At 46.1% G+C, this 23146-nt stretch overlaps 1 protein-coding gene across 1 annotated transcript; it reads right to left on the reverse strand.

The window, feature by feature from the left end:
- Positions 1-4708: 4708 nt before the first annotated feature.
- Positions 4709-15730, reverse strand: LOC113595236 (uncharacterized). Its single transcript, XM_053210092.1, is given in 10 exon segments — positions 4709-5558; positions 5561-5779; positions 5782-6933; positions 6936-7430; positions 9061-9609; positions 10424-10504; positions 11500-11508; positions 12671-12866; positions 14003-14108; positions 15537-15730. Coding segments are annotated over 10 exon segments (3678 nt in total). The 3' UTR covers positions 4709-4881.
- Positions 15731-23146: the final 7416 nt, after the last annotated feature.

The following is a 23146-nucleotide window of genomic DNA, read 5'->3' on the forward strand; positions in this document are numbered from 1 at the left end:
CCTTAGCTTGACAATAGCAAGGCCTCAGGTATCTTAGGAGTCAGTCCTCTTTAGCATATCAAAGTCCCTCTGGAGGCCTCCCTTTTGACTACTTCCCCAACTCCATAGTGTAAAACCAGCCTTTCTTCACAACCTCAGTGCAGCTCTTTCTGCCTGGGTTCTGTCCTGGTGCTTTAATAAAATCACCTTTTCCGCACCAAAAACATCTTTAAGAATTTTTTCTTGGCCATTGACTCTGGACCACCTACCATCACCCCAAAACCTCATGACTATGAGGATTCCCCATTGCCCTCATGAGCATGCAATTCTTTAATAGAAATTCTAAGGAGCTTTATGATTTGGCTTTTGCACGCCTCTCCTGCCTCGTCCCTCAACACCATTCATGCCATATCTAAAACCAGCAAAGGATTTTTTTGTTTAATTTTTCCATTTCTCTCACCAAATTGTGCTGGTGTTACTGGTTCTACCTATGTAATATATTTCAAATCCCTCCATTTCTTTTTCTCCCACCAATCATGTTCACAGTGAAAGGGCGGGCCTACGCCAGCCGACTCCATCTTGTTCTGTGTCCTTCACCTTGACCACACCTCCTCCCCTTGAGTAACCCCCCCTCACCTGCCTAACAGGACTTGGACCCTTCCCCAGGACCCTTCCCCAGCCAATTGGCTGAGGCCACAGCCATTACCTCACCAACTGCCCCTAGGCCCCAATAAAACCTTTGTCCTTTTGAAACTCGCTCTCTTTCCCTGGTATCTCACCGCTGCGTCGGTGCAGGTAGGGGATTGAGCTTGAGCTAGCTCGAATAAAGGCTCTTTGCTTTTGCATCGGACTCGGCTCCCTAGTGGTCTTTGGGGATCACGAATTCTGGGCATAACAACAGCACTGCCATTTCTCACCTGGGCCACTAAGATGACATCCTAATGGATCTTTCTACAATTCTTTCTCCATTAAGAAGGTACAGCAATCTGTCTAAAGGCTAAAGTGGGTCATGTAACTCCTCAAAGCATTCCAATGGCTCCTCAGGAACTTGGACTGAAACCCCTACCTTGGCCCGCCTGGGCCCGCATTAGATCAGCCTATCTATCCATCTTACCTCAAGCCACTCTCTTCTCTGCCCCCTACATTCTACATACAATGGCCTTCTTTCTAGTCTTCAACTTGGTCTATTCTCTGTTCTTCACATAGACATAGACCAAGCCCTCTTGGCATGCCCTGCTGCTTCCTCTTTCCAGCATGCTCTTCCCATAGCTCTGAAAGGACTGGTTTTCATCCTTTCAGGCTTTACCTCAAATGTTCCCTGATCACTATCTTAATATATAGTCCCACCCTCCTCTCCATATTCTCTCTCTCTAATCTTGTAGGATTCACTACAATCTGTAATTGAACTTTTTATTTTTGAATTCCTTATTATTTTCCATGAACTCTCTCTGAAGGTATCTGGTCTGTTCACTACTGCACTCTTGATGTGGCCCTCAGTCAACATTTGTTGAATAAATGAAGAAATGCTGGGATATTAATTTTCCCTATGCTCCCTGATCTTTCTTCCTAACAGAACTCGGTGCCTGCTGCTGAATCCTTCCTCCCCCTTTAGGTGTTGGCCTAAGCATCATTTCCTTTGAGAAGCCTTCACTGATTCCTCCATCTTAAGTTAGATGCCCCTCTTTTGTGTTCTCATACCACCTGTGTGTCCCCTATCATTTTGCTTATCCCACTTTATGCCTGCTTAATTTTCTGCCTATAAACTCAGCAAAGGCAGGGATTCTGGCTGGCTTCCACTGCATTGTACCCTGGAAGCTGCACAATGGCTGGCCAGCATCATGATCCCATGAATCTTGGTCACTTGGTCACATGGTCCCTGGAAGGTAATTTTGTTTTTGGTGATCACTAAAGTTTTATTCCCTATGTCCTTTGATTTTTGTAATTGAGACTATAAACTTAACTCTTGTCTTTTAAAAAGATTCTTTTCCTCCAAAGGCTTATTGCAGTAAATGTTTCTTTTTCCACCATTCTTGCTTCCCAAGCCTTCCTCCCAGGAAGTATGGTGGAGACCAGGATGAGCTATATTAGTTAGTCCTATTGGTCCTATAGACCAGTTATATAAATTGGTCCTGAAAGGGTACCATTCTGATGTGGATAGGCAGAATCCATCTGTGTATTCAAATTTACCCAGCGTCTTGCTGTGTGATGTGAGAAATGTAATTCTCTTGGTTTCTCTGTGCTTGCCTGAAGGATGGTTCTTTGGTGGTGTTCTTTTTTTGTGCAGGACAAAGGGGAAGCTCTTGCCTAAGAGAAAAGTGTGAGGATGATGAGACTTTCCATGCAGTTTTTGTATACACTATTTCTGAGGAGTTTTGGGGTCATTTGGTGAAGTCAGAGTTATCAAGAGTTTATAGCTTTATGGTTATATGCATTTATTTTTGCAGACTAGCATATATTTAGAATTCTACCTCTTCTCCTTTACTCTCAGTCTTTGTGATTCAGCAGATGCTTTCTATATCTCTTGCCATTTGACTCCCACCTGGCCAATCAGAGTACGATCACTGGTCATGTTGATATGCCCCGATTCGAGAGACCCCCCGAAAACAAACCACCAGAGTCCAGAGTCCTGAGTCAAAGCCAAGCGGCAAGGATCGTTTATTGCAGGTTCGAACCCGGTCCTCCGCGCACTCCTTGCCAGTGACGCTAAGAGACTCCGAGCAAGGATCTTACAGCTTCTTTTATAGACAGGCACAAACAAGTTAGGGGTTTTTTTTTTTTTTTTGCGGTTACAGAGCTGTTATTGGTTGACATTTAAATTTGAACACTCAGCAGAACTTGACTGGTTCCTGTCTTTATTTCAAACCACTCAGCAGAACTTGATTGGTTCTCGCCTTTAGGTCAGACCACAACTGGGCACGCCCTGGCTGGTTCCTGGAACGGTGGGGGGTGGGGGGAGTGTGTGGAAGGTCTTTCTTTGCAGTTGTGAGTACACCTGGTAATTTTTCTCTTAGTCTCTCATTCCCCCCTCTCTTTGGTGCCTTAAGAGCCAATCTTGGATTTTATGTGTCTGACTCAAATGTTTCGGTAATGACGGGTTGATATTGGGTCCTAAGGACCATCAGTTGGATCGTGTTAACTCGGTCTTTGATAAAGGCAACTAGTTTATTAATAATATAAGGCCCGAAGGTGAGGAGAAGGAGGAGTATAAGGGGCCCAGCTAGAGCAGAAAGCAGGGTGGCTAGCCATGGGGACTGATTGAACCAAGACTCAAACTAGCCTTGTTGTTGTTCTCGTTCACGCTTCCATTTGGCCAGGTCTTCTCTAACTTTAGCCATGGACTCTCGGACTACCCCGGTGTGGTCAGCATAAAAACAACATTCTCTTAAGGCTGCACATAAACCTCCTTGTTGGAGGAAGATTAGATCTAGCCCCCTTCGGTTCTGTAGGACCACTTCAGAAAGGGAGGTCAGAGATTTTTCGAGGTGCGAGATTGAGTCCTCAAGTCTGGCTATATCCTCATCAATGGCTGCCCTTAGGCTATTGAACCCCCGGTGCTGGATGGCTAGTGATGAGATCCCTGTTCCTGCCCCTATGGTACCGAGGCCAAACAAGGTGGCCAAGGTTATGGCCATAAAGGGTTCCCGTTTTGTTCTTATTGACTCTCTTGCTTCCATCCCTTCTGTCCACAGATCATATACAACATTTTCTCGGTGGTAAATAACCCTTGGAAATATTAATACTATGATACAATATTCGGGTGACAAATTAAAAACATCTCTGCTAACACATGGGGTGAGCCCTGTCTTAGAACAAATCCACCAACTGTCAGGAGCTGGAATTATCCATTTAGATTCATCTATCGAGTAATTAGTTGGGGCACAGAGCTGGATATGGCTAGAGGGGACTTTTCCTATACAAGTCCCATTGCCAGTGACGGCTTGCAGTGTGAGGCCGGGGCCCTTTCGATTCCACTTGCAAGCTGCTGGCGACTCTTCTCCTGACTGTGAAAAAGGGGCAGCTAGACCTATGGTTTCGTAGAAGGGGGGTTTTATATCATAACATAGCCAGCAGGCCCTTGTTGCCTCAGGGTCCAATCGGTTTAAGGCCTCATATGCTGCTGTTGGCAATTTCCATAGGGAGTCTATACCTTCTGGGTTCTGATTTTTTTTTGGACAGCTTGTGCTTTTACTCCTGGGATAAGGACGGGGGTCCTGATGGAGGGAGTAGTGGGGGTCTGCCTGGGGATAGGCTCGTCTCTTTTTTTTTCTTTTCTTTTTTTTTTTTTTTCCTAATACCTGATTTGGCCCCACCGGTTGTACAAGAGGGGAGACTTTTAATTTTATTTGAATGGCAGTCCCAAAGAGGGGATATTGATATAAGTAGAGTCCCCAAATGAGTCCTGAGACCCACCGCCTGTCGTTTTTCCCCTCCTCTGTAAATCTTACACGAATAAGGTTACAGTTTTCATCATACCTGGTGCGGGTACATGGTCAGACATAGGGCATTTCAATAAATTGATGTTTTACTTCCCACTTTATTCCCCATCATTGGAGGTGACACAACTCCAGGCTGTGCAATAGAGGGTTTCAAACCCTCCACATGTGCGCCTCATCGCCCCTGTCATAAATCCCGGACATGCATAAAATCCATTTCTACTTATTGATACCCTCCTTTGCAGTTGCCTCCATTTACCTCCTTCCATTTTTTCTAATGGACTAATTTTTTTTTAATTAAAATATAAATCTGACCACCAGGTATTTAATGGGGCAGTTCCTAGGGTTTTGTTGTAGAATTCATAAGTCTCTAAATTAGTAATTTCCCATGTCAAATTATAGGGGTTGTGGGGGTTTGGATTTACAGACAGAATTTGCAGAACAATCAAGAGGAGGGCAAGTACCATAGTTACGGCTCAGTCCGTTGGCGGCGTAGGGTCAATTTTAAAGGATTGTCCTTAGTCCGATCAACAGTCCAGGTTGTCTTTGAAGGACTGATGAGGTCTGAGAACGGGTCCACTGGTTTGGCGTGGGCGAAATGGATCCAGGTGGCGATTCCATCTACTTTGATGGCAGTAGGCATTGTCAGGATGACCTGGAAGGGTCCTTTCCACCTGGGCTCCAGAGTTCCCTGCCGATGACGTTTGACAAGGACCCAATCCCCTGGCTGGAATTGATGAGGAATAGGCGGGGGTCCAGTCTCATAGAGTTCCTTTAATTTGGGCCATACATCTTTATGGACCCTCTGCAAGGCTTGTAGGGAGAACAAGAATTCAAGACTATTATCGTTCTCAGCTTTGACAAGGTTATCTTTTAGGTTAGGGATGATGGGGGGTGGTCTACCATGTATTATTTCATAGGGTGTGAGTCCCAGTTTGTATGGGGAATTACGCACCCTGAACAGAGCGTGGGGGAGAAGGACCACCCAATTAGCGCCAGTCTCCATGGTCAATTTGGTTAGGGTCTCCTTTAATATTCTGTTCATTCTCTCTACCTGTCCTGAGCTTTGGGGTCGGTATGCACAATGTAATTTCCAATCAGCCCCAAGTATGGAAGCCAGTCCCTGTCTTACCTTAGAGACAAATTGTCTGACCCTATCATTACTGGAAAACCATACCTGGTCAGGATTTCTTCTAGGATCTTTTTGGCTACAATCTGTGCCGTTTCATTCTTGGTTGGAAAGGCTTCAGTCCATCCTGAAAAGGTATCTATAAAAACTAGCAAATACTTATATCCATATTTTCCTGGTTTTACCTCAGTGAAATCTACTTCCCAATAGGTCCCCGGTCTGCTCCCTCTTTGTCTTACCCCTGTTGTCTGAGGATTGTACTCGCATTGTTGAGTTGGCACACTGTACATTTAGTGACTACTTGATCGACCTTATCAGAGACATTTCTGATTTTTAGTCCAGTCTGTCTCAGTAAGTCCAACATTCGCCAGGAACCTAAGTGGGTGCTGCTATGGATCTGCTCTAGAACTTGCCATCCTAGTTTATCTGGGAGTATAATGCTGCTTTTGGAGTCTCTCCACCAGCCATCTTTGATTCGGGTCATGGGAAGTTTACTCATCCATTGAATGTCGCTTTCTGAATACTCAGGGCTGGGGGGCAATTCCCAGGGTCTGGGGTCTGGCAGCTGTAGGGTCAGCAATTGCGCTGGGGGCTGAGCTATGTTTTTTGCAGTCTGATCGGCCAAATTGTTGCCCCGGGAAACTGGGTCGGTTGTCTTCTGGTGTCCTGGGCAATGCACAATCGCTAGCTTTTTGGGTTCCCATAAGGCTGCTAGCAGGGCTAGAATCTCTTCTTTATTTTTGATGTCTTTCTCTTCAGCTGTGAGGAGCCCCCGTTCTCTGTATATCACCCCATGTACATGAGCGGTGGCAAAGGCATATCGGCTATCAGTGTACATGGTTAGCTTGCGGTCTCTCCCTAATTTTAGGGCCTGGGTTAAGGCTATTAGTTCAGTCTTCTGGGCCGAGGTTCCGGCGGGTAGGGCTTCTGCCCAAATCACCTCGGTTTCTGAAGTTACGGCTGCCCCCGCATACCTTTGTCCTTGGTGAATGAAGCTGCTTCCGTCGGTAAACCAGATGGCGTCTGCATCCGATAATGGTTGGTCCTGCAAGTCCTCCCGGACCCCATAAACTTGAGCCAGTATGTCAGCGCAGTCATGAAGTGGGGTTCCCATGTCTGGGTCTGGCAGCAGTGATGCTGGGTTCAGGGCCGTTGGGGGGGTGAAGATGACCTTGAGGGGGTTCAACAGCAGTCCCTGGTAATGAGTGAGTCGGGCATTGCTCAGCCATCAGTCAGGCGGCTGCTTGAGGATGCCTTCGATGGCATGCGGGGTGGTGACTTGTAGCTCTTGGCCCATGGTCAGCTTATCAGCGTCCTTTACCATTAGGGCAGTGGCTGCAATCATCTGGAGACAGGGTGGCCATCTGGCGGCCACTGGATCTAGCTTTTTAGATAGGCTACTGGCCTGCACCAAGGGCCCAAATGCTGGGTTAGCACCGCCTTGGCTCTGCCCCGGTTTTCATCTACATATAGGTAGAAGGGTTTGGAGACATCGGGGAGTCTCAGGGCAGGTGCTGATAGCAGAGCAGTTTTAATTTGTTGGAAGGTCTGTTCGGCTTCTTCCGTCCAACTAAAGGGCTGTTGATCTTTTGTTGCCTGCTATAAAGGTTTTGCTAATTCAGCAAACCCTGGTATCCATAGTCTGCAGAGCCCAGCCGACCCTAGGAATTCCCTCACCTGTCGTGGTGTCTGTGGTCTGGGAATACGAAGGACAGTCTCCTTCCGGGCATCCGTTAGCCAGCGTTGCCCCCCTCTCAGTAAGTAACCCAGGTAAGTTACCTCTGACTTGTAGATCTGAGCCTTCTTTGCTGAGGCATGGTAGCCTAAGGTTCCCAGAGTTCGCAGGAGACCTTCGGTTCCCTGGATGCAGGCTTCGGGTGTCTCGGCAGCTATTAAGAGATCATTAACATACTGTAGGAGAGTTATATTAGGGTGTTGTTGTCTGTACTCACTTAAATCTTAGTGTAGAGCCTCGTCGAACAGGGTCGGAGAGTTCTTGAATCCTTGTGGCAGTCTGGTCCAAGTGAGCTGGCCATTTATGCCCCTGTCTGGATCTGTCCACTCGAATGCAAATAGCTCTTGACTTTTAGGCGCTAGTGGTAGGCTGAAAAAAGCATCTTTTAGATCCAGAACAGTGTACCATTGTTTTTCTGGGCTGAGGGCACTCAGGAGAGTATAGGGGTTAGGAACGATTGGATGTATGTCCATCACCTGCTTATTGACTTCTCTCAGGTCCTGCACTGGTCTGTATTCCCTGCTGTTGGGTTTGTGCATGGGCAGCAGGGGGGTATTCCATGCTGAGTGGCAGGTGCATAGTACCCCGAAGTCAAGGAGGCGGCGGATATGCGGTGTGATGCCATTTTTGGCTTCCGTGGGCATAGGGTATTGGCGCACATGGACGGGGTCTGTCCCGGGCTTGACCTCTATAAATAGGGTTGGGCGATGTTTTGCTAACCCCATACCACCCGTTTCTGCCCATGCGTCTGGGAAGCGTTGAAGCCAGGGCTCGATGCCCTGATCCAGAGGAGTGGGTTCCTGATGGAGCCTATATTCATCTTCTAGTTTCACAGTGAGTACAGATATGGGTTGGTTGTGGAAGTCAGTCACTGTGGGTCCCCCCGGTTGGAAATGAATTTGGGCCCCCATTTTGGTAAGCAAATCCCTCCCCAACAGGGGGCAGGGGCTGTCGGGAATGACCAGGAAGGAGTGGGTTACCTTCCCAGTTCCTAAGTCCACAGTCCTCTGAGTTGTCCAGGGGTACTTCTTTATTCCGGTGGCCCCTTGTACCCAGGATGATTTTTCAGATACTTTTCCATGGGGCTTGACCAGAACTGAGTGCTGTGCCCCGGTATCTACTAGGAACTGGACCAGGGTCCCCTCCACTTGCAACGTTACCCTAAGTTCGGGGAGGGGATCCGAACCCCGTCCTCCCTATTCTGTATCTTGGGTAAACAGTATGGGGGCTATTTTAGGCTGCCATTGTCCTTGGCTGGGGCGGGGTTGTTTCTTCTTGGGGCATTCTCCTATCCTATGGCCTTTTTCTTTACAATAGGGGCATTGATCTTTATCTAAGTGCCGCCTGGGAGGGCGTGTTGTTTGAGTGCCTTCTGGGGGTGGCTGTTCTTTCTGGACTATAGCAGCCAGGACTTGAGTCATTTTCTCTGTGGCCTTGATCTGTCTCTCTTCTGGGGCGACCCTGTTGTTGTAGACCCGTTGTGCTATACGGAGCAGATCCTGGATCTGTTTACTTTCTAAATCCCTCTAGCCTTTGGAGTTTTTTTCTTAATGTCAGGAGCTGCTTGATTTACAAAGGACATAACGACAACAGCCTGGTTCTCAGGGACTTCTGGATCCATGGCGGTAAACTGCCTAAAGGCTTCCATTAATCTAAGTAAGCAGCTGGACTCTCTGCCTTTCCCTGTATGACCGAATATACCTTAGCCAAATTGGTGGGCTTGCGAGCTGCAGCCCGGAGACCCGCCATCAGAGTCTGGCGATAAATGAGTAGCCTTTCCCTACCTTCTGCCGTGTTGTAGTCCCATTCGTCCTGTGGAGGTCTGGTTAGGGGGAAAGCCGCATTAATGAGGTCAGGGTTAGATGTCGGCCTACCGTCGTCTCTGGGAACCAGCTTTCTTGCTTCTAATTGGATCCTCTCTCGCTCCTCTGTAGTGAACAGGATGCAGAGGAGCTGCTGACAGTCGTCCCAGGTGGGCTGGTGGGTGAACATGACACTGTCTAAAAGAGCTATTAGGTCTTTAGGGTTATCAGAGAATCGAGCGTTCTGTGTTTTCCAGTTGTAAAGGTCACTGGTGGAAAAGGGCCAATACTGGAGTCGAGGGTTGCCTGTTTCATCTGGGGGTCCTATTTCCCACAGGGGTAGGGCCACAGTGGAGTCGGGGAGGCAAGGGTTTGGCTCACGCTGGGTGCGCCTGCGGGTTCGGCCGGCTGGCCCCTCGGGGTTGGTTTCGTTTTCAATGGGGCCCGGAGCAGCTGCCACTTCCCATCCTCCTGGTTCCCCTGGGGGGGCAACTAGCGGGGCGACTGGTGGGGCGGCTGCTGCGGGCAGAGCTTGGGGTATGAGGGGAGGGGATGATAGGGTGGAGGGTCTAGGGGTAGTAGGTCCTGACTATCGGGCAATATGGGATACAAGGGCGCGACTGGCGTCCTTGATTTTGGGGGATCTGCAGGCCGCATGGCAAGGACCTTACACGTTCCCGAGGATAGGAAGGGGGCCAACCAAGGGGGTGGATTTTCCACTAAACTCCGCCATACAAGAATGTAGGGAATCTGATCCGGGTGTCCCTCGCAACCCGGTAGAAAAATCTTTGATTTCACCTTAGCAATTATAGGGAGGCAGAAAGTTCCTTCGGTTGGCCATCCAACGCTGAAGGTTGGCCATTCGGAGCAGCAGAGGGTTATTAATTTTCCCCGCCAGATGTCTAAACTCAAATTCTGTCCTCTGGTTCTAACATCCCTGAAGTTAGCAATGAGGAGAGAAAGAGGAGTGCTTTGAGATTGGCCCATCTGTATGCTGGAGGTGGAGGAAAGTATCAAAAGGAGAAACAGTAAAGTTATGAGGATTTCTGGCTGGGCCAGGCCAGGTCACCTGTGAAAGAGAAGGAGTTTAACACTTAAAGGTTATAGAATAGAGAACACAACACTTAGATCGCTAGCGCGTTTCGGGTGTCTGCCACCAGAACAGAAAAATTCCGATGGGCCCAAAAAGGTGCCCCAGATGGGTGCCAGTGGACGTCTCCTACTGGACCTGACCAACTGCTCTATAGCGCGTCCGCCAGGGCTGTGTCAGTCACCGATACAGATCCCACGCGGGAGAGCCAGAAACGAACAGACAAACAGAAACGGACAGAGCCGGCTCACTTACCGATCGGTCTCAGGGACGACCCGTTGACTTGGGGTCTGGTGGGTTTGGGGGGATCCCGGGCGAGCCCCCAAATGATATGCCCTGATTCGAGAGACCCCCCAAAAACAATCCACCAGAGTCCAGAGTCAAAGCCAAGTGGCAAGGGTCGTTTATTGCAGGTTCGAACCCGGTCCTCTGCGCACTCGTTGCCGGTGACGCTAAGAGGCCCCGAGCAAGGATCTTACAGCTTCTTTTATAGACAGGCACAAACAAGTTAGGGATTTTTTTGCAGTTACAGAGCTGTTATTGGTTGACATTTAAATTTGAACACTCAGCAGAACTTGATTGGTTCCCGCCTTTTTTTCAAACCACTCAGCAGAACTTGATTGGTTCCTGCCTTTAGGTCAGACCACAACTGGGCACGCCCTGGCTGGTTCCGGGAACGGCGGGGGGGGGGGGGGGGGGGGAGGTCTTTTCTTTGCAGTTGTGAGTACACCTGGTAATTTTTCTCTTAGTCTCTCAATGTGGCCCAAGATAAGCCAATCAGGACGTTCCCATGTCTTTTGCTGGATTCTCTGGGTAAGAAGCACTTAAAAAAAAAACAAAAACAAAAACTAAAATTAGTCTTGTTACCATGGTGTTAAGTACATAGCTATTGGTGGTCATCTTTGATACCATATGGGTAAACTTGCTTTAGGAGAATCCATTAGTGAGGAAAGAAAGAATAAGAAATGGAGAGAGAAATAATCCTGACATGAATAAGAAATGGAGAGAGAAATAATCCTTGACATGTTGTTTGAGCTCCTGGATTTTTGTCTAAAGAATGTATTTTCTTAATCATTATTATTGTAATTAGAAGAGTTTAAATTGGATTTTTGTCATTTTCACCTATAAAATGCTAATCAATACAAAGGAGGTCATATTAAATGGAAAGGGAAGAACAAAGCATCATGATTATAGGACTAGAAATTTGTTGACACATGACAAAGCAAAATGTATCAGTTAGTAAACAGATAATTAGATAATTCAAGAAGAGACCACTTAAAAGTGTGGATAAGGTGTAGAGTAATGGGGCCAGATACACAGGAAGCTCTTACCTCTAGATCCTAAAGGAGAAAAGGAGGGAGCAATTAACAGGAAGATGGAAGGAGAAATTCTACAGAGTAGCTATCCTTGAGATGAGTGGTACCTCTACTGAGGAATGTCCAGCCTAAGTGATGGAGACATGGGGTTTATATTGTTATGCCCAGAATTCGTGATCCCCAAAGACCACCAGGGAGCTGAGTCCGATGCAAAAGCAAAAGAGCCTTTATTCGAGCTAGCTCGAGCTCAATCCCCTACCTGCACTGATGCAGCGGTGAGATACCGGGGAGAGAGAGCGAGTTTCAAAAGCACAAAGGTTTTATAGGGGTCTAGAGGCAGTTGGTGAGGTAATGGCTGTGGCCTCAGCTGATTACCTGGGGAAGGGTCGGAGTCCTGTTACGCAGGTCGCTGGGCGTGTTTTGATCAGGAAGCTTGAACGGGTGAGCGGGAGGTTACTCAAGGGGAGGAGGCATGGTCTAGGTGAAGAACACAGAACAAGATGGAGTCGGCCGGCGTAGGCCCGCCCTTTCAATACCTGACCTCAGTCTCCTTCCTTGCTTTGTTGCTGATAAGCAGAGGGTGTGGGAACCTGCAATCCTTCATCAGAGAGCTGAGTGGAGAGGATGGTGAGTGGATGTCTAAAAAAGGCATAACTTTTATTGGAGGAGCCAATGGAAGATATCCAGCCCAAATATAAACCTGCAGAAAAGCCAGGGGAACACCTGGCTCCGAGTGTGAAGCACATTACACAAACAGAAGATGGAAAGAGTGAAGCAAAATCATAAACCGTAGAGATAGTTGATGAGCAGTTGGCATGCAACATTTGTGGATATCTTGCTCATTTGTCTGATTGAATAAAAAAATATCTATTGTACAAATATTTAGAAATATATTCACTTTTTGTAAAATTTTGTAAGATGAGAAACATGTTAATCATTGTTTTACCCCTAGGGAAAAATGTAAATTTCCTTTTTTTTTTTTAACTTGTCAAGTATGTATGCTGAGATTTGCAGGCTAAAATATGGAGAATAAATAATGAGAATGGTAATGTTTAACATTTGCTGAACACTTCTTATGTGCTGTGTCCATTTTCTTATTTAATCCTCATATAACTTAAAGAGGTAGATACTTTTATTTTTCCCTAGTTTGTAAGTGAATAATCTCAGTGGAGTTATAAAATCTGACCAATGTCAGTGGTGGAGATATATGACTTGGAGTCTGAGCCAGTGGCCTCTCTGTCATTCCTTTTCACTCCATTGCCAGAGGGCTCTGGCTGGTCTATCTTTCTGTGTTTTACAGAAACCAATAGTGAATCATTCTCTTCTGATGTGGCCAAGTACTTGAGAAAGCTGCTAATGGTGGGCCCCAGGGAAGGAGAGCTCTTTAAAATCCATAAAGCATAATTATGTCAAGATCACGGCCCATTATATGGTGTCATTCCATGACACCTTGCCTAACTGTCATTCCAGTATAAAGGGTCCTCCATAGTGATCTGCGAGAGACTGTCTCTCTCCATTATTTCCAATATAATGAATCTATACCATTGAGTACTTAAGTTAATAGTACCTTATGACATTGAGTCTTTCAACGAAATAAAAATGATCATAAATTAAATGAAACTACCTATACCCTTACAGGAAATATGTACACACACTTGACCTATTTGTTATATCAGTTGTTAGAATCTATTCAAGCATCCCAGGAAGAGTGAATACAGATGCATTAAATGTGTTGAGACCAAATAAGATGAATAGTGAGCACAAATATCAGTTCTTCTTGAAATCACCCCCCAGTCTCCAGCTTAGCCCTCCCTCCCACTCACTCCCACAAATGCTGTTGAAGCATTTTCCTTTTGAAAGTTAATTGAAAGCTGGCTAATCAGCAACATTACCCATAGAATTAAGTGTGAAGCTAGAAGGTGGAGGTAAGGGAACTGCTATCTGGATTTCTTTGAGAGAGGGTTTGATTCTTATTCTCTTGTCAGATGTTCTAGTTTACATTTAAATACCTGGGAACCTTAGGGGTTCTACTGTTCTTTTGAAGACAATAAAGTAATGGCAAGCATTCTAGGGAGACCATGGGATGGAATGAAGAAAGTTTTTAACCAGAAACAAAGTCCAGCCACATCTCTGCTCCAGAAATTTGTGACCCAGGCCAACTGCCAACAGTCAGACCTCAATTTTCTTTCTGTGAAATTGTTTGTAGCTGCCCTGTGTCTCCACAACATGGAACTGCATTAGAAATGGAGTAAGGAAATGACAGAGAAAATAATTTGAAAAGACATAGTGGAACACAAGTTATTCTTCTTACTACTCAACCTTGATTTCAAAGAGTTATTTCAGCAAAATGTTGCCAGTCATTGAGGTGAGGGCAGTGAGTAAGGTCTGGGCTCTTAGCTGCTTCTGGGGTGGTCCTGGCTGAGCTATTGTTACAGCACCCAGGAAGGGACAAGGACACACACTCGAGGAATCAGAAAAGACTGTTTATTTCGTACTGGTGTCAGCCTAACAAAGTCACCTCCAAAGGCTGAGCATCCGGCTCGGGTTGTACTGATCTTTTATACATATGTGCTCTCTGGATGGGCAGGGCTAGTACAGTCAAGCTTCTGGTTCCTGGCTGCAGGCTGATACAAGAGGTGAGCAAGATTGCAAAAGCCAAAAGCATGCAAGGGGAGTATCTGGCTTCCGACATCTGGCTGCCCCTTTTTATCTGCTTTTTATCAATTTGCCTTCTCATTACCTGCTCTTGATTTTCAAGCTGCTTTAGCAGACTTAGAGAAAATCAGTTTTGGGGGCCAGGGAACCCTTTGCTGCCACAGGAGGTGGGAGGGGGACAGAGACCATTCTGTCTTCTTCCTGCTGGACAGGGACGTTGAAGGGCGTAATGTGACAGCTAGGGTTCTTCGCCATCCAAAAGAGAGTAGTGACAGCTAGAATGGTCCTACTGAAGCATCATTTGGAGTTATATAGCTTCTAGGAAAGAGGAGTCAAATCTGGTTAGCATATTAAGAATACAAGGACCAAACAGTAGGGCTATGAAAAGCATTAGGAGAGGATCAGCTAAAGAGAGGAGCCAGGATGTCCAATTCCATATGTTGCTCCAAGAGTTCCATGAGTCTGCTAATTCTTGCCTCGTTTGATGATCTGTTCCTTTAATTGTTGGGCCATATCTCTAACTATCCCTAACTGGTTAACATAGAAGCAGCATTCCACATTTAGTAAGAGACATATTCCCCCCTTCTCAGCAGTTAACAGGTCTAACCCTCTTCTATTTTGTAATACTACTGCTGCTAAGGAGGCTACCTGGTCTTGTAGGGTTACCAGGGAGTTTGGAACTTCTTCTATGTCATCTGTCAGATTTTGGGAGAGTTTTGGTAAAAGGAAATAGATGAGGCTACTCCCCCAACTCCAGTACTTACTCTGCAGTGATTACCAACCCAATTAGTAGAGGTATAGCTTGGATAGCTCGTTTAGACTGGGTATGTGCAGCCAAATTAACTATAAGAGATTGGTTGTTGGGGAGAATATTTATTTGGGGGTTAAGAAGGCAAAGGTGCAGATTAGCAGACGGGCACAAATAAGCATTAGTTCCACAAACAAAGAATATTCCTGCAGGGGGAAGGCACCATGGTGACTCTTGGTTTTTATCTGTTTGATTGTATATCTCAGTCTGGTTGCATTGGTTGTTAGTTACCTATGGGGGTTGTTCCCTGTTGGTCCTTAAAACATAAGGAGGCCAACCCTATTCATTTTATATCAGTAAATATGGGCCCTATTGTGACATTTATGTTATCTGTCGATATGTTGCGGGTGATAGCCATATTGGTTACATTATCTGAAACTGGGGTAGCCTCATAATGTAAGGGGGTTAGAGGCAGACAAAGCCAACAGTCCTTGGCTAACTGAATGTTAGAGAAGTTGAGGAGGTGATGGGTTGAATTTAGAATCTGGTATAAGTAGGAGTTAAAGTCATAAGACCCATTAGAAGTTTAAATCTCCTGAGCAGACTTCAGAAGTCTGCGTCATAGAATTTTGTGCCTCCTGTTGGTTACCTCCTTATGGGCCTGGTCTTGGACTCCCCTTCCATCAGACAATCTAAAGTGGGTTTGTTGCATCCAGCAGGCATGTTTGTCTGGGGTTCCATGACATGATGTTCCCTGCCAAAAGTGTCTTGCTTTAATACTTCCTTGACAATAAGTTTTTCTGTCATGGGAACAGTGCGAGGAGGATTGATAACATTTTGCATGTTGGTATGTATATGTGGTGAAGGCCTTGTGTGTAGTTCCCTGTCCTAGGAGTTGTTTTAGGCCATTCAAGGCAGGGGAAATGGAGGATCTCAAGTGATAGGTCCTGAAACAGTCATCATTACATTGAGGAGGGACTTTGCTTCTTATGAGAGAACTCAGCATTAACAGTAGGAGAAATTTCATTTTGTTAGGGTAGGTTACTGACAATTTCTTATTCCAAGTCAGGGACAGCAATCATAACTCAGATCATATACATCTAAGGAGAATTAGGCATCCTGACACTAATTAAGTAGAGGAAGGCTAATAAGAGTTTGTGACTGAGGCACCAATCTGTGGGAGTAACTTGGGTCAGCCTTACAGCAAAGAGTATAGCAACAAATATGGAAAGAGAAATAGGTAGGGGATGACAATGAAAATTTAGAGAGAATAATTTGTTATAGTTCATTTAAGTTGCTTGGTGACTTTCTCAAGCTTCTGATTGCAAAGAGTTCTCAGGTATTGCTGCAGGCTGCTTATCTTCTGTTATCTTCTTAGGGATGATCTGTAAAGGATTATTCTGGTTAGCAGTCACTTTCCATTCCAAGTGGTTGTCAAGTGACAGGTGGGCTGCCTTTACTGGAGAATGGTGGATCCAGGTGGTTAGTCCTGCAACCTTGAGGGCTGTGGTCATGGTTAGCACAACTAAATAGGGTCCCTTCCAGGTAGGTTTGAGCGATTCCCTTTCCACTCTTTAATCCAAACCTGATCCCCAAGATTGTGGGGGTGTACAGTTATCCATAGGAAAATAGATACCCTGTCCTTCACCCACATATGTATCTCAAGTTCAGTTTTTCCTAATCCTTGTAGTTGTTTTTTTATTTCTAAATTCCCTAGCTCTGTCAGGTCCCCTCTTGTATTTGACTAGTGGAGGGGGTCTTCCATATACTATCTCAAATCCTATTTTTGCCCAGGGTGTACAGCATATTTGGAGAAGAAGTAGGGGTAGTATATTTGGCCAGGGCAAGTTACTTTCCTGACATAGTTTTGCCATGGCTGATTTAGGGTCCGGTTCATAGATTCCACTTTCCCTGAACTCTGGGTCCAGTAGGCTGAGTGTAAGTTCCATTGGATACCTAGGGTTTTGACTATTTGTTGTACCACCTTGACAACAAAAGCCGGGCCATTGTCTGAGCCTATGGTTAATGGCATTCTATGTCTACATCCCTTAACAAGGTCTTGGTTACTTCTCTTGCCTTTTCAGTGCATGTGGGGTAAGCCTCAACCCAACCGAAAACTTACAGATGAATAACAAAAGAAATTTGTATCCTCCACTGGGTCTTATTTCAGTAAAGTCCACCTTCAAATCTTTGAAGGGTGTCTGTACCCAGAATTGGATTCCCATGAGCCCAGTGGGGCCTTGTTTGGCATTATTTTGAGCACAGAGGAGGTGGTCTTGAGAGACTGAGGCACAGAGGGACAGGAGTTAAGCAAATACATAGTAACGGCTCAATAAGGTTTTAAGGGTGTTTTTTCCTAGATGGGTGAGCTCATGCTGTTGGAGAACAACCTGGTGGGCTAGCTGTTCCTGTATATAGATTCTTTGGTCTGGAAATACCTACCGTCTTTCTTTTGCCTGGCTTCCTTTTTCCTGTTGTGCCCATTTGTTTATTGGATTGTGTACCTTGAGGAAGTTGGCAGTTTTGAAGCAAGCATAATTTTTGAGGGTGTTGTTTGTTTTCCCGCTGCTTGTTTAGCTGTGACATCAGCCTATTGGCTACTTTCTGACACTGAGTCTTTTCCTCTTTGGTGTCCCTTGCAGTGGATGACTGCTACTTCCCTTGGTTCCCAGACTGCCCTTAATAGTTTTAGGATTTCTTCCCAATTTTTTATTTCTTTTCCTCCTCTGGTCAAAAGTCCTCTCACCTTGTATAAAATCCCCATGGACATGTAGAGTAGTGAAGACATAGCATGATTCAGTGCATATGTTGGCCCATTTGTCTTTACTAACTTCTAGTGCTCTTATTAGGGTCCCCAATTCTGCTTTTTGGGCTGACCATCCTTGTGGAAGGGCCCTTGCTCTTATGACTGAGAGACTAAGAGAAAAATTACCAGGTGTACTCACAACTGCAAAGAAAAGACCTTCCACACTCCCCCCCACCCCCCACCGTTCCGGGAACCAGCCAGGGCGTGCCCAGTTGTGGTCTGACCTAAAGGCGGGAACCAATCAAGTTCTGCTGAGTGGTTTGAAATAAAGACAGGAACCAATCAAGTTCTGCTGAGTGTTCAAATTTAAATGTCAACCAATAACAGCTCTGTAACCGCAAAAAAATCCCTAACTTGTTTGTGCCTGTCTATAAAAGAAGCTGTAAGATCCTTGCTCGGAGTCTCTTAGCGTCACTGGCAACGAGTGCGCGGAGGACCGGGTTCGAACCTGCAATAAACGACCCTTGCCACTTGGCTTTGACTCTGGACTCTGGTGATTGTTTTTGGGGGGTCTCTCGAATCGGGGCATATCATGACCTCAAAACCAGAGACTACTGCATAACTGTCATATCTTTTGCCTTCAGTCATGAAGCTGCTGCTGTCGATATACAAGATGAGTTCAGGATTTTGTAAGGGCCTATATGATAGGCTGGGTCAGCTAGAATAGACTTCATGAAGTACCTCTAGACAATCATGCTCTGGGGAAACTTCCGAGGGTAAGAAAGTGGCAGGTTTGGAGTTTTTTGACTTCCAGTCTTTTTATTTATTTATTTGTTTGTTTGTTTTTTAATTTAATTTTTTATTTTTTTAAAATTTGCATCCAAATTAGTTAGCATATAGTGAAACAATGATTTCAGGAGTAGATTCCTTAATGCTCCTTACCCATTTAGCCCATCCCCCCTCCTACAACCCCTCCAGCAACCCTCAGTTTGTTCTCCATATTTATGAGTCTCTTCTGTTTTGTCCCCTCCCTGTTTTTAAATTATTTTTGTTTCCCTTCCCATATGTTCATCTGTTTTGTCTCTTAAGGTCCTCATATGAGTGAAGTCATATGATTTTTGTCTTTCTCTGATTGACTAATTTCACTTACCATAATACCCTCCAGTTCCATCCACGTAGTTGCAAATGGCAAGATTTTATTCTTTTTGATTGCTCAGTAATACTCCATTGTAAATGGACATTTGGGCTTTTCCATACTTTGGCTATTGTTGATAGTGCTGCTATAAACATGGGGGTGCATGTGTCCCTTTGAAACAGCACACCTGTATCCCATGGATTAACGCCTAGTAGTGCAATTCCTGGGTTGTAGGGAAGTTCTATTTTTAGTTTTTTGAGGAACCTCCATACTGTTTTCCAGAGTGGCTGCACCAGCTTGCAACAATGTGAAAGAGATCCTCTTTCTCCACATTCTCGCCAACATCTGTTGTTGCCTGAGTTGTTAATGCTATTTGGCTTCCAGTCTTATTTGTGGGTTCTCACATAGCAGTCCCTGATGTTTTGTCATCTGAGCATGAGTTAGCCAGTGTTGCTCTCTGGCATCCATCAGGGTAATAACAGAAGGGAGAAACTTAGTGCTTAGGTTTTGTCCAAATGTGAGTTTGTCTGCTTCCTTGATTAAAAGTGTGGTGGCTGCCAGGGCCCTCAAACAGGGTGGCCATCCTGCCACAACTGAGTCAGCCTGCTTTGAAAGGTATGCCACTGGTCTTTGCCAAGGTTCAAATTCCTGGGTGAGAACCCCCAGGGCCACCCCATTCCTTTCATGTATGAGCATGTTGAAAACTTGTGATACATCTGGGAGTCCCAAGGCTGGTGCCTCGGTGAGTTTTGTTTTTATGGTCTTGAATGCCTTTACTTGATAAGGACCCCAAAAAAGGGGTGTCCTTTCTTCCCCCTTTAGTGCCTCGTATAGAGGTTTGGCCAACTCTAAGAACCCTGGTATCCATATCCGACAGAATCCTGCCACTCCCAGGAACTTTTGGAAACTTCCCATTTCCTTTCAACTCCCAGCATCCATTTGCCTTGGGTAATTTTGAAGCTCAAATATTTAACTTCCTGCTGGCAAATCTGTGCCTTTTTCTTTGACACCCAGTATCCCACCTCTGCTAGTAACCTGAGTAGGGCCCTGGTTCCCTCCCAGCACTGTATCCGTGTGGGACTGTCTAACAGGAGATTGTCCACATATTGGAGGAGGACTAGGGCCCCACTGAATAAGGTTGGTGAATTTTTGAATTCTTGCAACAGTCTAGTCCAAGTGACTTGTTCCTTTGCCCCTGTGGTAGGGTTTTCCCATTCAAAGGCAAATAGGGGTTGACGATTAGGCACTAGCTGGAGACAGAAGAAGGTGTCCTTTAAATCTAGACATGTGAACCATCCTGCTTCAGAGGGTATGAGTCCTAGTAGAATGTATGGGTTAGGCAACGCTGAATACAGTGTGATGACTGCTTCATTAATGGCTCTTAGGTCCTGTATAAGGCAGTAACCAGGCCTTTTCATAGGCAGCAAGGGAGTATTACATGTGAACTGGCATCATTTTAGAAGTCCTCATTTGAGTAGCCTGTCCAACTGTGTCTGGATCCCCAGGCATGCCTCTCATGGGACCATATATTGGCATATTTTGAAAGGTCAGGCCGAAGGATTTAGGTCAATTAATATTGGGGGATGCTTTTTGCCAGACCAGAGGAGTTTCCTTCTGCCCAAACTGAAGGGAATTCAGCTTCTAGCTTGGGGGCCATGGTTGGCTCATGGGGAAGGGAAGCATGTAATCTCCATTCCTCTTCCCAGGGAATCGTCAGGGGTCAAATCACAGGTTGGGCCTTTTTGTTTAGGTGCAATTGCATCTGTCCATCCGAGGTGAGGTTACTTTTGTGCCCAAATTGACTAGTGGGTCTCTACCTAACAGTGAGACTGGGCAATCGGGTAGATACAGAAATTCATGAACTATTTGGTGACCCAGCCCCCCTCCCCAGCCGGCATTGTCGGAGACTGCCAAATGGCCTTTAGTTTTGTGTCCCAGTGGCTCATATGATGGCGACTTCTGGACCTGACAGAGGTTCCACTTTGTGTGTCACCACAGAGTGTTTGGCCCCTATGTCAACTATGAAGTCTATTGTCTCATCCCTTACCTTCAATTTGACCATGGGCTCATGGGGGCCTAGTTGGATAGAGCCCAGTCTGTCCTAATCAGAGCCCACTCCTGCCAGTCCAACCAGGTCAGCCTCAGGTGGTTCTGGTTGGTATCAGCTGGGTGGAGAAGAGGTTTTTGTTTTTCCTTTTAAGTGGTTGGGGCATTCATTTTTCCAGTGTCCAAATTCTTTGCAGTAGGATCATTGATCCCATCCCAGTGGTTCCCTTCTTATTTGTTTTTGAATCCCTCATGGTTTCTGTGGTGGTCCTTTCAGAGGGAGTGGTCACCCCAAGGCAGTGACCAAGAGAGCTGCCTTTCATTTCATTCTTAGATCTGCCTCCTTTCTGGAAGGTTGGTCCTGATTTACAGCAATCTTGTTGGTGATTTCCAGTAGTTAAGTGGCATTTTTCTAGGGGATCCTTCCAATTTTTGGAGCTTCTGTCTAATGTCACCTTGGGCCTGTCTTATGAAGGCAGCACTGGTTTTCAGGAGCTTCTGGGTCGAATGGAGTGTAAACTCTGAAGGCTTCACATAATATTTCATAGAAGTCAGCTGGACTCTTTTCTGGCTTTTGTAAGACCTCAGATCCCTTTGCCATGTTGGAATTTTTGGCCCCTGCTTTTACCCCTTGGAGGAAGGTGAGTCAGTATCTTTCTAATCTGGCCCTTTCTGCTTCTGTGTTGGGGTCCAAGTGAGGGTCCTCTTCAGGCATAGCCTCCCATGCCGAAGCCTCAACATCTAGGTGTCCATCCGGTGCCTGAGTCTGGAACCATTTTCTGGCTTCAGTGAGGATTCGTTGGCGCTCTTCCGTGTTGAGAAGGGTAAGAAGAAGCTGCTTACAGTCAACCCAGGCAGGGCGATGAGTCTGTATTATGGATTCTAGGAGGTCTAACATAACCTGCAGCTTCTCAGAGTAGGGTGGAGGAGGTCAGTAGTGGAGAATGGTTGGTAGTAAAAAACTGATCCCCCACTCTTGTAGGGTACCATTGAAGCCTATTCACTAGGGACCCCTCATCTCCTACAACGGCATCTGCATTGCCATTGGGGGTCTTGGACCTTGAGCCACAGACCTAAGACATCTTCCTATCAGTTCAGGTATCCCTGGTTGGGGTGGACTGGCTGCTGGTGGAGGAGAGACCAACAGAAGTGGACTGTCAGGCAGGTGAGGTTCCCCTCCCTTGATTGATGGGGCATGGGGGGCATATGGTGGCAGAAACAGAAGGACTTCTGAATTTTCTTGGAGGATGAGGGGCAGTTTTTTCTGCTGCAAGTCTTCTTCTCCATCCATGTCACTAAGACCCTACATTGTCCCTTACTATTAAGGCAGAACTGGACCCAAAGAGGCTTGACTTGGGCTATTTCCACTCACTGATTGATGTATGGGAATTGATCCAGGTGGCCAGGGTCTCCACTAACTATTTTATAAACAGCTCCGACTGTGGGGACATCTAGGGTGCCCTCGGGGGCCGGCCTAAACTGAACATAAGTCATTCTAATTCACAGAAGGTGTGTAATTTCCTGGGGGCCAATTTGGCCCCATATTCACCTGAAAAATCCCTTTTTAAAATTCTTAATCATACATTCTAAAACAGTTGGTTTTGAGGAATTTTCCCCCATCCTGGTATCCTAGGTGGATCCCTCCCAGTGTATAGTGTTGCAGGATAAATAGGAGGTCAGAGGTGGCTTTGTCCACCTGGCTGCTCCTTGCATGGGGACTTGGATGCCTCTTAGCATTGGCAGGTCAGTATAAGCCCCTGAAATGGATCAGGCTTCTGAGGACCGATTCTGTCTTGAGCTGTATGAGGTCATCATGGAATCGTAGGGTAGGACCCACTCTGACTCCATAGCTGAAACCAGGGATCATGGGCACTCACACACACATTCAGACAGATTGCAGATATCCACCCAGGACTTCCCTATCCTATGTGGGGACTATGTCATCTGGGAGGTGATCAAGCTCCCCTTCTGTCTCTAGGGCGGGCCTGAACTCAATCCTGGGTCCCCAGGGGCACTCACTCGATCCGATGTTCCATCCTGGCAGAATTTTATGATTTCCCTCTAGGGTCCATTAGAATGCAGGCACGGCTGGTTATTATCGGCCCTGTGAGGCTCAGGGTTAAGTGAAACCACAGGGGGCACACCTTGCTTCCTGTCGAGAGGACCTGAAATGGTGGTGCCCCTGCTGGTTCATGACAATGGTGGCTCAAGGGGCCAGCGTGGCTGTCAGCTTCTCAGCTTCTCGGCCAACACACAAAAATGTTACAGCAAATACTCGGTGCCCAGGAAAGGACAAGTGACACGTGCTTAGGGAATCAGAAACGACTGTTTA

Source organism: Acinonyx jubatus, chromosome E2, assembly GCF_027475565.1.
Source record: "Acinonyx jubatus isolate Ajub_Pintada_27869175 chromosome E2, VMU_Ajub_asm_v1.0, whole genome shotgun sequence".
In the NCBI taxonomy this organism is placed as follows: Eukaryota; Metazoa; Chordata; class Mammalia; order Carnivora; family Felidae; genus Acinonyx; species Acinonyx jubatus.